The following is a 20,096-nucleotide window of genomic DNA, read 5'->3' as shown; positions in this document are numbered from 1 at the left end:
GGACAGTGGCATGAATGATGAACACTTAGCATTTTGTAATTTTGCATTTGGCCTCTGACATCGCAATCGATTCCGCGTACTTTCTGAGTTTGTAGCCCCTTCAACTCACTTGATACAGCATATCTATAGCTTGATCTTCGTCCTGAAACTGCTAGCCATTAGCAGCTACGAATTGGGTCATCAGTTTTAGTCATTTTATTTGTTTCTGTGCGTGTTTCAGTCGCCCCCCATTGCTGTTGACAAATTCGCCTCGCCCTTTGATTAAAATTACAATTAATCAACGCCCTTGACGTTCTCGATGTTGCCATTTGCTTTCAGTCACTTTTTACTGTCAGTTGTGCGTTTATATTATGCGTCCTTATGTCAGAAGGACCAAGGCAATACGGGTGCTTGATGTTTGAGTGCCAATCACTGGGTTTTTGTCGGCAGTAAATCTCCCGAAAATTAAATTCAACGACAACAGCCACTCGCCGCAGCCAAATGCATTCAAAAGCATTATTGGAAACGCTTTTTATTAAAGTTGAATATAAATGCAGCGTGGTAAAAACAAAGTGCCCCAATAATACTTACTATAATGACTTAAAAAATAAACAAAAACCCGTTTCCATCGACAAAACATTTATTCAATACAAAAGGAAATGTAATCTCTTAGCTTCCGAATCGTTTCATAAATATATCTTAAGCAATAGTTAGACTATGACTAATTCGTTTTCTTTATCCAGATAGGCGCTTAGCACTTACACAACTATTAGGGGGAGAAGCTTAGTCAAGTATATCACTTATCAAAGGTGGTCACAAAATGTTGCAGGCTGCTTCCAGGGAGTCCTTTCAAGGAAAACCCACTCTTTTTCCAGCAGAGCACCGTCTCAGCGAAAGGGGCTCTTGATTCGCCAAGACAACACTGGCCGGAAAATATTGGAGACAGCGCAGAACAATTTGTCTGAATAGTTGGTCTGTACACGGTAGTTAGATATTAGTGGGTACTCGGATAATTTACAGGGCGTACAAAATGGAAGTGAGGGGACATCTCACAGCCAGAGGGCGTCGATGGCGTCTTCCACATCCTCGTCCGCGGGACTCGGCTGCTGCTCACTGACCAACACAGCCTTGGCTTTGACCTCATCGGAGCTGCTGAGTAATACCATTAGAAGGACACTGCTGCGCCTGTTGATGGAGCTTTTGCCCAGCTCTATGTCCTGATCACTCGATGGTTCCGTTTCCCGAGCCTTCTGGCTACGCAGCTTTCTCAGCCAGTCCGTCGTGGGCCAGATGCACTTGGTGCCACTCCCACTGCGACGTCTTCGCTGCTGGCCCGTGGATATCGCAGCCCCCATTTGGCTGGGCTGCAAGTGAAGCTTCTCGACCAGGCTAATGTCGTTGGGGGAAACAGCAGCATCAGCGGCAACCGGACATCCATCAACATCACTGGCTGCCAGTGCCAGAGCCACCGATGCAGCTGCTCCGCCGGCTGCGGCTGACATCGCCGCCCGGCCACTGCTCTCCTGCTACACATTTGTCACTTGGGTCGTCAGCCCGAGATCGATGGCCATGCTCTTGCTGACGGCATCCGTGTGCAGCAACCGCTGCCGTCCATATCCGCCGTAGCCGCCCAGGCCGCCACTTCCGCCCACCCTCCCATCGCCGTCGTGCTGCGACAGCGGCAGCCATTTGTCCAGCCAGCGCGGCCGGAAGAGGAGCGCGAACGTGCTCCGGAACTGGCGGCTCATCGAGCAGTACAGGATGAAGTTGATGCTCGAATTAATAAGCGCCAAGATGTCCATGAGGTCGCCTGAAACGGGAAAATCGAAATGCAATAAATGCCGGGCGCCACCAACACGCCATCTATGGGCAGGACTTTGACAAAGTTCAAGGGCGATTAGACTTTATATTGCCAACACTCGGAAAAAAATATATTAGCAAAAAATGTAATACCTTGAATATTAAAAGGATCTCTGATTTTAAATGTTCGATTTATACTTCCACTAAAAATCTTTAAAATTAATTGTGTTTCAGGAGGTTTAAATGTAAGACTTCTTTAATTTGAGTGTACTAGATATACAATATATTTAGGAGTTTCAAATGTAAGACTTCTTTAATTTGAGTGTACTAGATATACAATATATTTGGGAGTTTCAAATGTAAGACTACATTACTTTGGGTGTACTAGATAAACAAAATGTACACTTATTGAACATGTCAAGGCCAGGCGAACATTGAAGCCCCAAATTTGTGGTGCAATTATGGTGGCCAACGGCGCGTATGATTGATGGCTGTGCCAAACTGGGCCCACCTAAACACCAGCCATAAATTCAGTCAATTATCATACCCAATAAAGCAATTACGGGCTACAGACAGTGGGAGGGAGTACGGATACTTACTCAGCTTTAGGTAGCATTGCAGGAAGAAGGCGTCGCCCAGGAGCACATTCAGCAGACCCATAATGCCCTGTGGAAACTCGGTGACCAGGAAGAGGAGCAGCACCGCCAGGAGCATCCTCGTGGTGCGATCGGTCTGCTTCTCCTTCTCCAGGAGCTTGCAGCTCTTGGGTTGAGTTGGCGTCACCACCTTTCCATTGACAATGGGCTGCATATCGTTGGCCGCATGGCAGGCCAGGATCTTTCGCCTCCTCTTGGCCTCCAATAGCGCGCCGATGAGCCGCACCGAAAGAATGGTCAGTGCGAAGCAGGGTATCAGCTTGATCAAGACACTGTATATAAGGAAGGTGGCATTCCTGAACTGGCGATCGTGCAGCGCCAGTGCACTGTGATACAGCTTATAGACCGTCACATTACGCTCGCCCATCGCCGAGGATGTGGTTATTCCAGTACTTAAGGTGGTCAGGGGTATGACTGTGGTTAGACTCAGCAAACTGACTGCAGTTCCATTGGCCGAATCACTTGGTATCGCCCAGGAAAAGTCTGGCGTTGTACTCGACATGACCTGCATCGTCACCTCCTCCTGGCGATTGTAGTCCAGGATGTACTGACTCAACGGAACTGAGCCGATCGTCTTGCCATTGGCATCCAACGTCTCCAGGAACTTGGCTATGGCTGTGACCAGGTACAGCCAAGGTGACACCACCAGGACGCACACCACATAGGCTGTGGCTATGGTGATCAGCGTGGTCCGCATTCCACACCAGATGCGATTCCTCTGCGGATAGCTCACCGCTATGTAGCGCCACACAGCCAGCGTCACCGTCAGCCAAATGGAGATGGTGTGCAGCACCTGGGGAAACACCGAGTGGAACTTGATGAAGCAGGCCCAGCTGTAGCTGAGCTGCTCCTCCCGCGGCAGCCTGGCACTGAGGATGTAGTCGTGCACTGTATAGGGTATATACTCCAGCATCACAGCCAGATCGGCGACCGCCAGACCCGTGAGTATGGCATTCGTGGGGGAGCGCATCTCCCGTCGGGTTAGCACAATGATGTTCAGGGTGTTGGCGATGGTTCCCAGGATGCAGACAATCAGCGAGAAGTAGCCGTGAAAGTATTTGTAGCTGTTCGGGAGAAAAAAAAAGGGTTTAAGTAACTCAGTAAACTATAGAAAGTAGTATTTCAGGCCTTTTACATCTGCTTAAATTACAAAACCATTTATGTATTTAAATACTTTATTAAATGGTTTTTTAAAGCCACCCCTTTATGAAGTATCTGTTCAGCTTAATCCGAAGGTGCCTTTCCACATTAGGTACACTTCGTTAGCCTTTTTGCCACCTTGGCCGTAGGCAATTACACACATGATTTCATTATGCGCCCCCGGCTGGCAAATCATTATGTAAATTACACTTAAAAAAGTAATTAATATGCAGACACACCCCGGGGCTATGAGCCCACGTCCTCGTTCTACTCACTTGGTGTGGAAATCATCGATGCCGGTGCCACAGTAATGCGGCTGCGACATGTTCGTGACCATGGTGTCAATGATGAGCGGGTCGATGATGGTAGTCGGTGGTGGGATGTCCTGGCAGGACTCCGTTTGGTTGACCGCGGTGTCCGACTGCCAACTCAGTGCGCCCCGCTGCTCCTGTGGCGTTTCATTAAAATTCCCTTTTTCGGATATTCCAACACTCAAATATGCAAGCTGCGTGGCGAAAATGGTACCTGCAAATAAACACCAGGCGTTAGGTGAATAAAAAATGAACTCACTGTTGTGGTTTGAGTTTTACCAGAATTAAAGCCTCGAAATTCACAAAATACAATGGCATTGCATGCCACATGCAAAGAACAATGTTCAAGTTCAGGGCAGGTCAAAAGTACGATTCCAAGTGAATCAACAAAGAAATGTCATTACCATTTGTCCGAAATGGTCGGAAAACAAGGCCTCGGCCCGCAATCAATAATACGCATACGACCAGTGGGCCGGCAGAAGCAGATGATTTCGGCAATTTGTGAATTTGTGGGCAAACGATGTAACATGCAACATTCCGGCTTACATGGTGCACGTAGGCAAAACAGTTTTCATTCTTAGATATTTCTTTCTAATACAGTTAAAACCAATAAAGCTGTGCACCAACTTAAAGAAAACATTTTCTTGGAAATATCACATTTCTTGGTGACATAACTCCATTATACAAATGAGAAAATGCGGAGAATGCAGTTAGTGCCGAGATTGAAAGGAAAAATCTTTAATTTTGTTTTGGCCCTGCCGCAGTAGCAGCTGCATAGCTGCAGTGGCCTCTAATTAAAAGTTACTTTCTTACTAGCCAAGTGACAACTTTCCAGAGTGGAAAGAGAATATGGCAATAAATTTGGACAATGAAAATTGTGCCAAATGTTTTGTCAGCCTTGAAGTGATAATAAAATCCCCTGTTTTCCATTCATATTTCTGTCGTTGTGTTTGTGAGTCGAAGCACAAAATCTGGTTTTTGGCTTTGTAAGCCGGCCTAACTTCCATTACAGTGATTAAGACTTTCGGCCGGCGGATTTGTCCTAGATTGGGCTTATGCCAAGTGACTTGGAAAGGTCCTGCGGTGCTGACTGGCAAAAATGTTGGCAGGATAAGCGCTCTCTCTCTCTCTTTTTTGTTGGTAATTATAAATGGTATGTTTGTCCATGAAATTCTTAATTAATTCCCGTCATAAATATTGAATTAGGGATAGAGAAACAGCATTTCAGAACTACAAGGGAAGCCTTTAAGGCAGCCTCAAATGCCTGGCTAATTCCAACATGTGGTCAGGGCTTATAATTGAATTGGATTTCGTTGCAGGACCAGAGCCATGTTACAATGCAAACACGCAGAAGTAAAGCAATAAACAAATGTCCCACTGTCTCATTTGGTCGCCACTAATGTAACTAATACGCACCGTATGCCGCCCATTACGGAAGTTTTCGGCGATTCCAGTGGGTGGTCCTCCAGTGGGTGGCTGGGCTGGACTGCGAATGTCAAGTGCCTGCTGACCGAAGGACTACAGGCCGTTAAAGCTGCGTCCAGTCACGTAAATGCGAGTACTTGTTGACTATGACAGAAACAGCGAAGTATCTTGCGGGGGATTTGGCTGCCTAAAGTGCCTGGCGATGGCAGCTGACAGGACGACGGAGTAGAGATGGTGGTGGAATGAAGGGGCCGAAGGACCTCAGACAAGGAACAACACTTGCCGCTTAATAGACAACACCGCGCAACAAAACATCCATTTAAACGATCTAATGAAGCCATCGCCAGGCTTTTCCATCTGCATAATTAATGCCACCCACCTCCCACGTCCGGCACACTGGAATCACATAATCCACAGTCACCCCATTCGCCGCCTTATTTTAATTACTGCGCCACGCCCCTTCGACAGCTGGCCAACTGCAAATGTCCTTACAAATGGAGGTTCGATTGTGTTGGCCCATTAGCCAAACACGGTGTAGTGGCAATGGTATCCAATTATCTGCCAATGGGATCGGTGGTAATGTGTTTAAAGTGTAATCGCTTGCCGAACACAACGTAGAGTTAAAGAAAAAGTTGAAAAGCATGGGAATTTCATATACCTGCGGGTGTATGTAAAAAGCTTTGGTATATACATACTTCGAATTGCTGATTATTTTTTCTGCCAGCTAAAACCACACGTCGCCCAAGTCAAGTGTATCTTTTATGTACCCTTCGAGCTGGGTTCAAGCCATCTTCTGGCCAAGTACAATTACATATTTGGCCTGTCCTCAAGGCAGGACCTCACAAGCGAACAGAACACTGATTCCCTCTGTTCTTCCTTTGGCTTTGGGCCATATAATGAGCGGAGAACATAATACTACATATACTCGTATATGTGCAGTCCCTGACCCCTCGTTGGATGCCATGTGAGCTGGCTCATTTCGCTGGCCGGAAATACTTTGCCAGGATGGAGGGCCCAGGAGGGTCCTTCGTGTGCGGTTAGAAGCGCCGTGAATTTATGAAACGAAAAGCTCCGGCACACATTTTCAGCATTCCGAGGAATCACTGGGGATGGGTGAGGCAAATTATGCCAAAAGGTAACAACAGCCACGTGCAGCTGCCCCGGCTCACTTAAAATGCTGACTTTTTTTTGGGGGTCGGAAATCCGGTTTTGAAGCTCACACGCACACATTTCGGGCATTTCAGTTTTTAGTTAGCGAAAAGTACTCTCTCTGGAAGAGAAAAAAACAGAAAAAACGTGGAGGAAGCCACAATATCAAAACCGGAAGCCATCATCAAGGACGCCAAAGGGGCGATGCTGGCAACAACTAAGCGCATATAATTGAACACTTGTCGTGGGCACAGGCGGCGTATGAGCAATATGCCGAAACAGCCAATCAAAAGTTCATACACTAAAAAAGGCACCGCACTCTCGAAATTCATGAAATATTTATCAACCAATTAAAGTGTTCAGAAAATGTTTTTAGGTGTAAAATATTTATTCTCACCTCTTAAAGTGCCAACAAACTACATACATTTGAAGATGCACTGCACTAAATATTTTCTGCTACTATTTTTTTACCGTGTGGACAACTACAGGCTACGTATGAAATGGTCTTTTTTGCAGCCATCAAAACACAATCAAAAATAAAATCAAATATGACTTGCGGTTCAGGCCAGAACAAAAACCGAGAACAAAGTGTAAAAAATTGGAAAACTGGCAACTTTTCTCCTTGTTTAGAACATGGCCAGGGGCGGTTTTCTAATTCTCGATTTTTCATCCGCATTTCTTGCTCCAACCGCTGGGCAATTTCATTCCGACCTCTGCATGCGGAAATTTTCTTGGCTTCTCTGGCTGCCTAATTGCTCTGGCTTGTTGTGAAATTTTCCCACTTCGACTTTATTTCTGTGCGATTTTTCGATTTTTCTCTCAACTTCTCTGGCATTTGCTGTGCTGTTTTTGTTTTTGGCACTTCTCCGATTGGCCCCTCAAGAAAAGCTCTTATCACCACAGTTCTTAAACCGTGTGTTGATGAAGGTCCAGAGTTATTTGGCAGAAAGTTTCGCCTCTTTAAGTTGGAATTTTTCGGGGAATTAATATATATCCATTATCGAGTGGGTTCGCTTCAGTTAGCCGGGTAATTCCCTGAAAGTTTGATTGACAGCTGCCGCTCATTGATTTGGGTTCCTAAGCGACTGAAGATAAGATTGAAGGGCCTTAGGAAACGTCTTCCTTCTGACACGTATGTATATCCAGTGCCCAGGGCACTGTTTTCCCAGCTCGGATGCGCTTAAAAGCTTTTCTGTATTGCTACATATTAACTTTTTTGTTCTTTCATATTTTTAGCTCATTTTTTCGACGGAACCTCAGGGTCCCACGCTTTTCGCCGTATTCGACGTACCACATAAATGTTGTACGCTCTGGCAATTGTACACAGCTTCGTTTAGGAACAATACATATCTAACTTGGTGAGTTCAGGATTTCTTTTTCTTTAGTGAAAATGTCCCAATTATTTGTACTTGCCCGGCAGGCCATTGGCTCCGTGGCTATTTGCTCATTGATTTGACTGGGTCTATAAATGCGCGTTTGCGTGGGTGGAAAGTGTCAACATGTCGAGTGCTAACGCTTTCTCACTCAAATATTTGCCGAGCTAAGGCGCCCCGAAAGTCGGCGCCCAAACATGAGCGCATTTTGTAATTAAGCATTCACAAAACGCGTTGGCTCAGCGGCTGCAAACACGGACAGTGGAATGTCGTGTGGTCATGGAGGAGATGGAGGAGCTGGAATCCCAGGGATCGCCCACAAACATGTCAACGGTTGTCCGTCACTTGACAATCAAGCGGAGAACAGAGGACGCAACTGCATATTTTAGGGCCAAGTCCGGAAAATCCCTCTTGCAATACCAGTCAGTGGATGGCAAATGTGTTTCCACAGATATTTAAGAACAATAAAGAGTACTTTTGGAAACTACGGTTATTAAAATGGAATATGATAGTTGGTTACTCTAGTTTAAAAAGTTTTCTCATTTTTCGCACTAATAGTTGCCAGCACAGGACCCAAATTGAAGGCATCTCAGTGCCATTTGCTTGGTTCAAGGTAATTGCAAGTCCATTTAGGCCGCCGCCTAAGTTGCAGCCAACTTTTCCGGCCTTTGTTCCTCTTTGCACTCTGCTGTTTTGCACTGATTAGTTTTCCCGAGCAGTTTCCTCCACTCACCTCCTCGGGCATATATTCAGATTCATTTAAAGTGTTGACAATGGCAGCAGCATTACTTAATTGGCTTTGATTGGATCGCAATTCATTATTTTAATTGCTGCGCGTAGGGGGACACAGCGGCATAATATTATGATGGCCTATTTCGAGGGTAGTAAACGCTATTTATAGCTAGGAAGTGCCCCATAAAACGATATTTCATGAATGATTAGAACGATTGCTGCGCAGTTAGAGAGCAAGCACTGAATTAATATTTCAATCTGCGCTAATTGAAAATGCAGTGCTCATGAATACCGATGACTGCGCCGATGTGTGCCAAGTGTCACGCCATTTACTTCGATTATATCAGCATTATCCCCACTTCCCCAGCCGATTTGCCCCAAGTGGAGCCATATGCCATAATGCTGGCTCAGCCATTCATTTCAATTTAGCAGCTCCCCGTGTGTTTGGCTGTGTGAGCTGGCACTTTCCGTTTTAATTTGTTTGCCCAAGGCCCACTGAGTATGATATTAATCTGGCCGGCTTATCGGACTTGTTTATTGTTGTAGTCTAGGCCATTCCAACCCATCGCTGCTTTATTGCTCATCGACATGTTTATTGCAGTGAAATTCTGCCTGCCATCGGCAATCGACAATCGGCAGTTGATTAGCAGCATAAGCCCCGGCTCTCCAGCGATTATTCCCTTTGTCTGTTGCTGTATGAAATATCAATAAATTATGACACCCACATATGCGGGACACACGGCAGAAAATCGGCCAGCGATTAATAGAATTTTTCACACCTCATTGTCGTGCATAAACTGCTGACAATGGATCTATTTCTGGCATAATTCGGATGCCTAATGCAGAATTTTTCACACTTCAACTCAACTAAAATGTTCAGACATAAACACAGTAGGAGATTTAATAAAGGCGACTTAAACATTTTTAATTATCCCAATGTCATTAGGGAATAACCATAAAAGCTCAAATTAATTTCACAGTTTATTGGCTATTAATTGCAACACTTCATTTGCTGCCATTAAAATGCTGCCCCCTAACCCAATAGTAACTGTGTGGCCTGCAGTAAAAGTTAATTTCATTTTTAAAAAGCAATCAACATCCGCTGTTGCACTGCAGCTGTTGCATCCATAAATCGAGTTTAGCTCTGACTTGAAGACAAAACCATGTCGACAATGAATTTATAGGGTCTTGGCTGGTATCTTCAGCAGTTCGCCGGCTCATCGACAGCGGAAACTCTTCGGTGCAGTTTATATTTTCCACTTCGCAATGCTGACTGTCAAGCTAAGAAAATAATATCCGTTGCTGCCACATAAACCTAACAAGCAAACCAAATTTTCCGAAGAAAAAGTTTGAGAAAAGGGGGAAATTCGAGTGCAAGGAGACCCTTTTAAGAAAATTCTTTTCTGCAAACATCCTGTTGCACGCTAAAGCCGAGAGCTGCACTTTAAGAAATCTTAATCACACAATCTGACACTCAATTGAAAATAATAATACTCATACTTGCATTTTGAAATAATTTGTAATGAGTATGAAAGGGCTTTACTGCGTTTCAGCTTCACCTTTCTTCACCTAGCTATCATTTCAAACTCAAAACTTTATTCCCAGTGTATGGACTCAACAATTCTACCAATGATACAATCCCAGGCACTTGTGGTAAGCACGTCCTCATGTCGCAATGGCCACGAATTTCGATTGCGAGGACATGACAGGCAATCCGCAAACAAGAAAGCTAAAGCAAAAGCAATAGCGAAGGGAACCGAAAGGAGAAAAAACTGGGGCAAAGTCTGCTCAATATTATTTTTCAATTTATTATCAAGTACCTGCTGCTGCCGCTGGTGTTTCGCGGTTCGACGGTTTTTATTTCCCAGAATTTTCTTTCTATTAAAGCGCCATCAATTTGGCGGACAAGCCGTCAGCTAACAACATTTAGTGTGCGTCGAAGGGCAAAAAACATAATGGCGTTAACTGAATTTCCAGACGCCTTTCGGTGGCGACTAGACGACATAGCAAAAAAATGGCCATTTTCCATAGTCAAACACTTTAGCTGCTATGTCATAATAAAATTAAATTACTTGCCCGAAACCAGCTGGCCTTTGGCCAATTGTTTGCCTTTGGCTGAAGGGTAAATTGTTGCTGATACTGCCTTATTAATGCATGAATTTCATATCATCCATGCTGAAGTTGCTAAAATCCACAAGTAATGGATATAGGAGAGAGAGACCGTATCAATGGAAAGCACTTGAAGCCCAACTGTCTGCTGTGCCCGGAATGTTTTACAGGCATTTCTCATTAATTTGCCTGAAAAGTTTCACAGAAATGTAGAGCTCGCAATTAAAAAGTCCTGCCCCAAACTTTTTCTCCTCTCCGTTCTTTGGAGAATAGAAAGTCCTAAGGCTGTTCAATACTTTGGCGAATAATATTTCCTTTCCCGTGAGCTCTGTCTGCCTGGATAACTTTTCATTCTGACACCAGCCCCTGGGGGTAAGTCATAATGCCCCAGCTTACCTTCACCTCTGGCTCCACCTGATCCTGATCCTGATCCTGAACCATGATGCCCTCATCACAGTTGGGGCATTAAGACCCACGCCACGCTCCATTTAACTCCGAGCCACTGCCGTGCCGTACATACTAATACACACTAATCAATGTGTGCGGATTGTGGGTGGCAATTCTCGCAGGATAATGTTAATTTTCTCCTGCATACCTGGCGGCTGATGGCCTTTGCCCTTGCCTCCGCGATTCGACGCGTGTGCGAGTAATATTCATTAGAAAATTAGACAATTTTTTAACGTTACCGCCATTTATATTTGGGACACACCTGCGCACTCCAAAAAATTGGAATGCCAACTAAAAAAGCAATAATTCTCACTTTGCCTAAAAAGGTGTTATATTTTCAGCCAATATTGCGACAACGTTATTAGGTTGCAACCTTTAAAGCAATGGTCGTTTTTTTCCCAGTGCACCACCACCCGACCGTCTGCCTTATTTATGTTTATTTCGCAACAGCTTCCACCGTTTTTGCCTATTTAAAACACATTTTAAATGGCATTCTCACATGATGCGTGTGATGGCAGCATGTTTGTCGTACTTTATGGCCGGTTTTTATATTCCCATCGACCTGCGGAACGCGTCACGGCCAGAAGACGCAGTATAAATTGCATTTTTGTTAGTTTTTCCGGGCAGGCACGCACACACATAACGCGACGAGGGCATCGGAATTAAACGGGGGCTTCTGTTGGAGAAAGTCTGCGCCCCATCTCGTTTCCCCTCGTCTGTATGCACCTTCGACTTGTTGGCGTTATATTGCTCATACGCACTGTTACCCAGGCTCAACATGCTGCAATTAAGTTTTCCCCCGAGGGCTGCTGCTGGTGTTGGTCCGCTCTTGAGGTTTTTCGCATTTTATGGCGCAGGCTTTTGTAATTTCTATGGGTCTCTTCACGTGCCACCAAACTTACGTGGATTTCCGTTTACCGAGGGCTGATTGGTCCACGATTAAAGCCAGGCAGTCACATTGAAGAGATGGAAGACTATACAGTTCACAATCAGTGTTTTTTATGGAATGTTTATTCAAGTCCGCTAAACCTCGCTAAGAAACACTATAGTCTGTGGACCTAGACCATCTGTAGTCCTGCACTGCCGCCCATCTTATCATCTGCTTTTGAAAATGCATATTGAGGAGGGGAATTCTAAAGCGAGTCCCGAAATTTACACAGCTCTTGTCCTTTTGACCAAAGGTAACGAATTCAGGTGAGACGACAAAGGCGAGGCGAACAAAAGGCGGCTACAAAACGCTCGGTTACCTTGAAGTGACAATCGAGCTGAGCTGCCCAAAAGGACTCGAAACTGCTACAACTAAGCCAAACTGAACTGAATGTAGCCCAGTGGCTGGAAATTTTCCCCGCTGCCGTTCTATTTGCTCTCCCGTTTTGTCCATTTCCACTTTTCCGGTCGGACACTTGAATTGTTTTGGAGGCTTTGCCTACTGCAACTACTAACTAAGCTAAGCCAGAATCAAAGCAAGTGTTTTAATTAAGTTAAAGTTGCACAAAAAAAAAGAGAACTTAAAGACTCGAAGCTAAAATCTTTGTGGAAGCTCGAACAAAAAATTGGGTCAAGCAGCTTTAGGCAACTCGAGAAAATTACACCGAGCCGAGTAGTATTCTTGAATTTGAATGAATGTGAATACTGAATAAAAATGGCGACTGCTGCAGTGTGAGAGATTTGCTGTAAGACAAGGCCAAGTGGCTTGTAACGCACTTGAGGGTCCTCGAGACTTGCACACACAGCAACACCACATCTCTCATCACCACCCCCAGTTTTCCACGCGGGACTTTTCCGGGTGGCGCGTGGAAATCTCAGACCGAGTGAGTGGCTGCCGGAGAAGTCGAATGGCAAAGTGTTTTTCGGACATGTTACTTTGGGAGCAGCCCAAACTTAAGAAACCTGAACAGGAACTACTCTTGGCAGCAGCTGAGAGCCCGAGGAAAGTACTTGGCCCTAAGTGAATGCCAGTGACTGTCAGCTCATGCTGCCACGCCCACAGCCCGCAGCCCAGAGACCACCGCCCACACCCACAGCATGGTACATTGACATGCATTTTCGGGCTGCACGGGTTGTAGGTCGCCAATCCGGCCATTATTCTCCATTTCAGTGCTTGTTTCTCACGTGCGAGCATCCAACTTTGCAAGAGGGATTGGGATTTAATAAATTGCCAGGCCTCCAACAAAAGCAACAAGGTTACACTAGAATTCAAGACTAAGTTTTAGCAGATATGAGTGCCTAATATCAATAGCTTTTTTTGCTTTCTTGCTTTTAAATTTTCACTCATTTCAGTATATAAGAAGTATTGTATTGAAGACTCAATTGCAAAATATGGCTATTAAGTTTAATTGCTTGCTGACATATAAAGTTATGAATCCGCTTGTACAAGCAATATAATAATTTTTATTCGTGACTTGCACATACCAAACACGTTCTTTTGCTCCGTGCACAAGTTGTAGCTTTTTGCAGCATGACTCACAGAATGATTTGTGGGCCCAGGAGAATTGTTGGCCAAGTGAAGTTGGTCTAGTGCCATCGGCGCAATTGAACCATTTGGAGCGATCGATTACGATGCCCAAGCAAGGTGCGGGCACACGATGAATAAATGAATGAATTAGGCGTGTTGCTCTTGGATGGGAAAAAGTAGATGGCCAAGGGCTCTGATGACTGACAATGACATGCGGGTTTCGGCCATCGGATTGTGGCAGAAGGTGCTGCCGTAATTGGCCAACTGAAGTGCAAGTCACTCCTTGTTAGAGCACACACAGCTGAAACAGATGTGGCAAAGTGAAGAGATTGCCTGCTGCTGCCATAGATGAAATCTTTTTTCAGCCACTTATAATGGTCCGGAACCATTAAACTGCACGGAGAAAAATGGTGGCAAATCAATTAGAGGCTTTATAGAAAGTACTCGCCTTTTGGGGCAACAAGAGATAGTATTTCTTAAACAGGCAAACCCCTTTTAAAAGGGCAAAGGGTCCCTGCAACTCTGGGATTTCTCCTGGTGCATCCGTAATTAAGCCAGAGATATTTAAAGTCTTTGGGGTACCAGCATGCTGCAAAAATAGCAATGTACAAGTGCTCAGTGGGCGAAAGGGAGGACCTTAGATCTTCTCTGAACCGAAGACCTCACGTTCCATGCCTGGGTGCCTGCGAAATGTCAACAGCAGGTAATGCGTCCTTAGTGCTTCCTGTTTATGCCGCAAAAGTCTTTCCTTCCCATCCAAAACCCTTCGTCCTTCCGGCCCACGACACCGACTTTTTCCCAGAAGTTTCGACTTGCCATCTGTCTGACTGCCGGGAGCTCGTTGATGCCTTGTCTCAGTGCAATTTCCATTTCTTTTGTTGCACAAAAGTCTCGAGCTGAGAAATGGGACAGTGGGAATGATATGTGTGGTGGATATGTTGGCGGGCCCTGATAAGCATATGTAAATTAGAGACCTGACTGAAAATCCCATTTGTATTGTGCCAGCAGCAGTGAGAGAGATCCCATTTTTCGGTGCAGAATGTGTTTATGTGACAGGACAAGAAACTCATAACTCGGGGAAAGAGCTCTTAAAGCTGAGTTGACCACAAAACTGGACATAAACATAAAGGAATATGGCTGAATCGTAACTTTTCCGCTGCGGCTGCTTGATAACTGTTTCTGATTCTGTATCGACAGCTATCAGCCAGGCACAAAAAAACCAAGAGTGCACCAAAAGAGAAATAATGATAGCCATCTACGATACGACTTCCACTTATGCTCCGTGCCATGTTTCATGGGGCATGAGCAACAGTTTGTCTGGCCATCAGACATCCACATCCACATCCACTTTCACCCACCCACCCACAGCGCTCCACGCTCCTTTTATAATCTTTTAAGGACCGCTGTCTGTCGCGTCTTTTGTCTATTTGCCGCTGCCATTGACTTTGTTTATTTTCACGAGCGTGTCGGTCCAAGTCCAAGTACAAATCCAAGACCAAGCCCAAGTCCAAGTGCCTTGCCCCCAAACAAAGCGCTTGAGCTTAAAGAGCCGGCCAAAAGCAGTTGTTCTGTGCCAGGCGCCATCAGAATAATTGCATTCGATCTATCTTGTCGGCGGCTTTAAGTTTCCCTGCTTTCAATAATTTGCTTGCAGTCAGTTAGTTAAGTTTCTCTGCCAATCTCCCAGCCACACATCCTCGAAACTGGCAGATACATTAGACAGCGAAAAAGGATATTGCAGTACACCAAACTTTGAATGAATCTTTTCAAATGTAATGAGCATTTGTCGTAGTTTACTGTCTAAGTGTCTTAAATACAAAACTGTTGAGCTGCAAATCACGGGAAAGCGTTGAGCCCCTAAATGGAAGACGAAAGTAAGAACTTATCCACTAATAGTTCTTCTCGGTACTTTATCTACTGACGCTCGTAGTTTCCCCCCTCCAGCGCTCTAGTGCTCTAGTTCTCATGCGAGGCGACATCCTTTCCTTGCCAGATGCATTTAATTTAATTAAACAAGCTCCCCGAGGACCGAATAATTCACACTGACTTTTTGGTAGAACGCATCGGCATAAATAACATTTAAATGCAGTCATCATTTATGGCTGAGCTTTGCTGCGCGCTGCGCTGACAGATGGCAAGATGATATGGCTTCCGCCCGACCATGCGGCGTATGCGTAATATTTGCCCAGATTTATGCAATGCTATTTTCCGACTGAGCTGAAAGGCGAAAGCGAAAGCGAAGGGAAGGAAATGATATAAATACGAGATATGGTTATGGACCGCTCATGCATGGAACATGTGGAAACTTTTGCGATTGCGATTATGATGGCGGCCTCTGGATCTGACCTTGCATTTAGCGTTCCATGAAAATATTACGCAGCCAGGCTTTCGAGTGCTCGGTTGTATGTATAAGTAGACCTCCACACAACCCCGTTCCGAGTCTCTAGGCTCGGCACTTGCAATGTGAATTATTGATCCATTTAAGGGGTTTCTACCGTTTTCCTTTCGCTACGGCATCACGTGCCTAGATAGCTGATGAATAGCCCGCCTGCCATTCGGTCGTCTTATTTTTATCGGACTTCGGCAGAAATGCGGCTGCCCAAAGAAATGGGCATACATCCCTTGACCCGCTCTTATTTGAATTCAGTTATTTTTGCTCACAAACAAACTTAATGGACGGACCAAACTTTTGCCAGGCTTCAACTTTGTAACAGGCTGTAAAATGTCCCCACTTCCTGCGCAAAAAGAGCTGACAATTTGTGCCAGACACACATGTGGCTGAACTGCTCGACTTTCCGACCTTGACGTCGCTTATTTGGCTTAAACGACGGAACTTATTGTACAACGATAATGAGAATTATGATTTTACACTCTGACGCCTGGGATTTAAAAGTTCGCGGCCAATGTGGCGTATGCGTGATGCACTGAAGCTGAGTAACACTTACGTCCTGGAGGTGAAAAAGTAGCAAGGGAATGTTACAGAAACAAGGTAATATGCAACTGATTAGTTGTGAGTTCTAGACATTACTGTTGTTCTACGTCCAAATAAGATATTAATATAAGTGAATTATTTCTTTCTTTATTTATACACTGCTTGTAAATTTAGATGATATAATGCTTTTAAAGCCACATGCAAAGATAAACGAGTCCAAGAACCTTAAGAAACAGTGTAATCCCGAACTTATTAACGAAGGCCCAGCAAATTAAATGTTTCTGCATTCTTTTGTGCGCTAAGCTCCGGCAATTAATTTAAATGATACTCAAAACCAAGAGCCCGCCGACTATGTAACCAAAGTTTGCCTTGACTTGGTTTGGGTTTGAGCCACTGGCACGTGCTCCGTCTTGAGCCGTCGTCCTGGCCCGGCCGAAACCGAACCACAATGGACAATTACTGTCTCATCTGGGCTGGGACACCGAATCCCGGACTCTGGCAGTGGCAGCTGGCAGCTGGCATCACAATTAATTAGCTGCCCAACTTAACCGAGACCGAAAAGTTCAGGTCTCCGCACAATGGACTCGATGGGATTCGGAATTGGAAAGAGATTGGACTTGGGATCAGGACTGAAGTGCATGGCGACGACTCTTGACACTGACATGCCATGATGGGCATGCCAACTATTTGGTGCCACAATTTACGGTCTTCTGCATCGGCTAAATGTGTCAACACTTCGACTGGCAATAAAAGCCAGTGGGCAAGTGCATAAATTGGGTGGCATTATGGCCTCTCGGCAGCTGCGAGAATTGCGCTTTCGCACATGCGACTAATTGCTGCAAGCTGTTAACCCACTGGATGTCCATAAATTGAAAGTTTTATGCAGTGTGTCTTCTATTGACATGACTGGCTGCTTGCGAAAGGCTTGCGCCGCAATTTCCTTGGGGGAAATTAGAAAACTTTGCGCTATCTGGACCGCCATTCGGTGGTTTGTTTTTTGTGTTTGCTACTTTTCGACAGTGCAAACATTTTCGCAAGCCAACCTTTTGTCCATTGTTTGCCAGTGGTCTTTCTACTCTAGTTGACTTTTATTTATTGTGGCCATAAAAAAGCAGCAGGCATTGCGCAAAGTTGAAAGAAGCCCAAAAGGAATCTAGCACGAAATGCCAGCAATTTTTGTATACATTTGTTTGAGGTTTACTTTATGTTTGTTTCCCCTCACGGATGCCTGTGCTTTCCCATATTTTTCTTCGAAATTCAAATTTCATGCTTACAACACTTTTTACGACTTTCCCGCATTTGTACAAACAATGTTTGCTGTCCCATTCCCGGTTTATTTGTTTATTTGTTCATTGACAAGATGCGAGCATCACATTTATTTTATGTTCCTCTGCCACGGCCTTCTCAGGTTTTCCATCGGTTTTCCAAAGTGCTCCCTAGTTGCCAGTTGAGTCTGGCCCATGGATTGCACTTTTGCGGACGCATTGATCATAAAAAGGCTTTAATAAATTTGTTGCCGAAATAGAGCAGAAAAGTTCCCTGAAAGTGCAGATAGGTGGAAAAATCGAGGAAATTTGTAAGTCACTTTGGTTGCGCCTTGCAAAGTCCACATGCCTTCAATTAATTCCTAAAGTTTTCTGCGATTGAAATACGAATAATTTCAGGAATAGTGTTTATTGCGCGGAAAATACACAGAAATCAGAAATGAAATAAAACTTTGAAATCAGAAAGTTGTAGTTTGAGAACAGAATTAATTAAAAAGGAAACTTTCTATAATTCATAATACCAAGTGCATAATTATATTTACCATATTCTGAAACCACTTGATTTCTCTTCTTAAGCAAAAGGTTCGTTAATTACAGCTTCAGAAAAGTTTCTTTAATGACTTATATATCTTGTTCAGCTGCAAGTCCACTCAACTCATTTAAAACGAATTTAAATTCCCATTAAGAATCCCTTCTTAATCATTTGGGCAGCGTTTTCTTTGTTCCTTACCACTTATTACTGGTCTACCTACATCAATCAAGTGGTGAACACACAGAAAATAACACTGAATACAATTTGCAGGACATTAGGCACAGTGTCCCCATGGATCCCATGGATGGCCACCATTATGCTAATCAGATAAACCTTTTTTCGGCCATAAATGAAATATAAGTTGGTCGGAATGAACAGATGTCAGATACCAAATGCGCATAAAATGACCAAAAGTTCACTGACCAGCCGATGAAAATTCGTAAAGCCAACTTACACAAATCGAAAAACTTATATTACGAAAAATTCACTGCACCGCGCTTAACCGAAAATGGCAATTATTGCGATTTTACATCTTAGGGGCACATATCCGACGTTTTCGAATTGTATTTTCAGCCGGGAAAACTCCGAGACACGTGCGTACGGCGCCGCAATAGAAAACCAACTGAAAAACTGCGAAAAACTCGAGCGGCAGCTGCTCGCGATTTTCCCGAGCTCTCGGGAAATCGACGGTCGGCTTTTCCTGCGCGCCTGTCGAAAGTGTTGCCAGCTTTCTGGCGTCGACGCCGGCAGCGACAGCGGTCGACCAGCTGTTCGGAAAAGCCAGGGAAACCCAGGGGAAAACGCGTTCCACCAGAAGCAACTGGTGCAGCTGGGCGGAAGACAGCATCCACTTGGCATCCACAGACGGCAACAGCTGGACGACTTGTTGAAGTTGCAGAGTCTGTCCAAAACAGAGAACCGGAAAAACCGTTTTCCCTGAAAACAGAGAGAGAATGCAAAAAGTTTTCTTCTCTCCTTTGCAGAAGTTGTGTTTTTCCGTTTGCTTTTGCTGCTGTTTTTTCAGTGGATCCCATTCGATTTGTTTTTATGAATGAAAAGGTTTTATTGGACTTTCATCGCGCCAAAAGTATATTTAGCCGAAACTTTTTGCTGGTCAAATTTATGGAGCATCAGCCAGCCCATATGGCAGTTAACCCTTTTTTCGGACCCCTTGGCGTATGTGTAATAAATCATCAAATGAAATGATAAACTGCGACGACCACCTACCCACCCCACCAATTTTCCCACTTTTCCCAGTTTTCCCAACTACAACGGCCTTTTAATAGAACCTGCTGCGAATGTGTTTAAAATCCCCTTCGAGTGCTCGTAAAACGTTCGTTTATCTTATTTGGGCTGGTATTTATTTACTTTTTATTCTACGAGTATCTTGCGCACTTCCAACTGCTTCACGTTAGATTTATGTGCGGATATATTTGGCGAAATTTATGTTTGCATTTCAATTTACTTCCTCCAGCTTACTCACTGTTTCTTTTTTAAAGCATATGTTGATTAGCGTCAGCAGTTTATGACATGGTTTTTCCAGCAATTTTGAGGGCTTTAGCTAAATAGAATTCGTTGTAAAAAAAGTCTGTTTTTGTGAGGAATGAGAAGTAAACAGATTCTGCCTAGAAACGTACTTCCTTATGTCGCTTTAAGCCAAAATTAGGTTCAAGTAATATTGTAATACTTTCATTTAAATTTCTATAAAAAGATATTATGAAATATTTGGAGCGAGATTTAAATTGCCAAATTTCGTTAATATATTCCTGCCTCGTTGAGCTTCAGTTTGAA

The 20,096-nt window shown here is 44.3% G+C and overlaps 1 protein-coding gene across 1 annotated transcript; it reads right to left on the bottom strand.

Moving 5' to 3' along the window:
- Window positions 1–630: 630 nt before the first annotated feature.
- LOC122616278 (G-protein coupled receptor dmsr-1) lies at window positions 631–18,907 on the bottom strand. Its single transcript, XM_043791680.1, is given in 4 exon segments — window positions 631–1,789; window positions 2,379–3,499; window positions 3,851–4,100; window positions 18,760–18,907. Coding segments are annotated over 3 exon segments (1,944 nt in total). The 5' UTR covers window positions 3,913–4,100; window positions 18,760–18,907; the 3' UTR covers window positions 631–1,028.
- Between the last annotated feature and the right edge of the window lie 1,189 nt (window positions 18,908–20,096).

The sequence above is a fragment of the Drosophila teissieri genome, chromosome 3L, assembly GCF_016746235.2.
Source record: "Drosophila teissieri strain GT53w chromosome 3L, Prin_Dtei_1.1, whole genome shotgun sequence".
NCBI lineage: Eukaryota > Metazoa > Arthropoda > Insecta > Diptera > Drosophilidae > Drosophila > Drosophila teissieri.
This window is presented reverse-complemented; position numbering and strand designations above follow the sequence as displayed.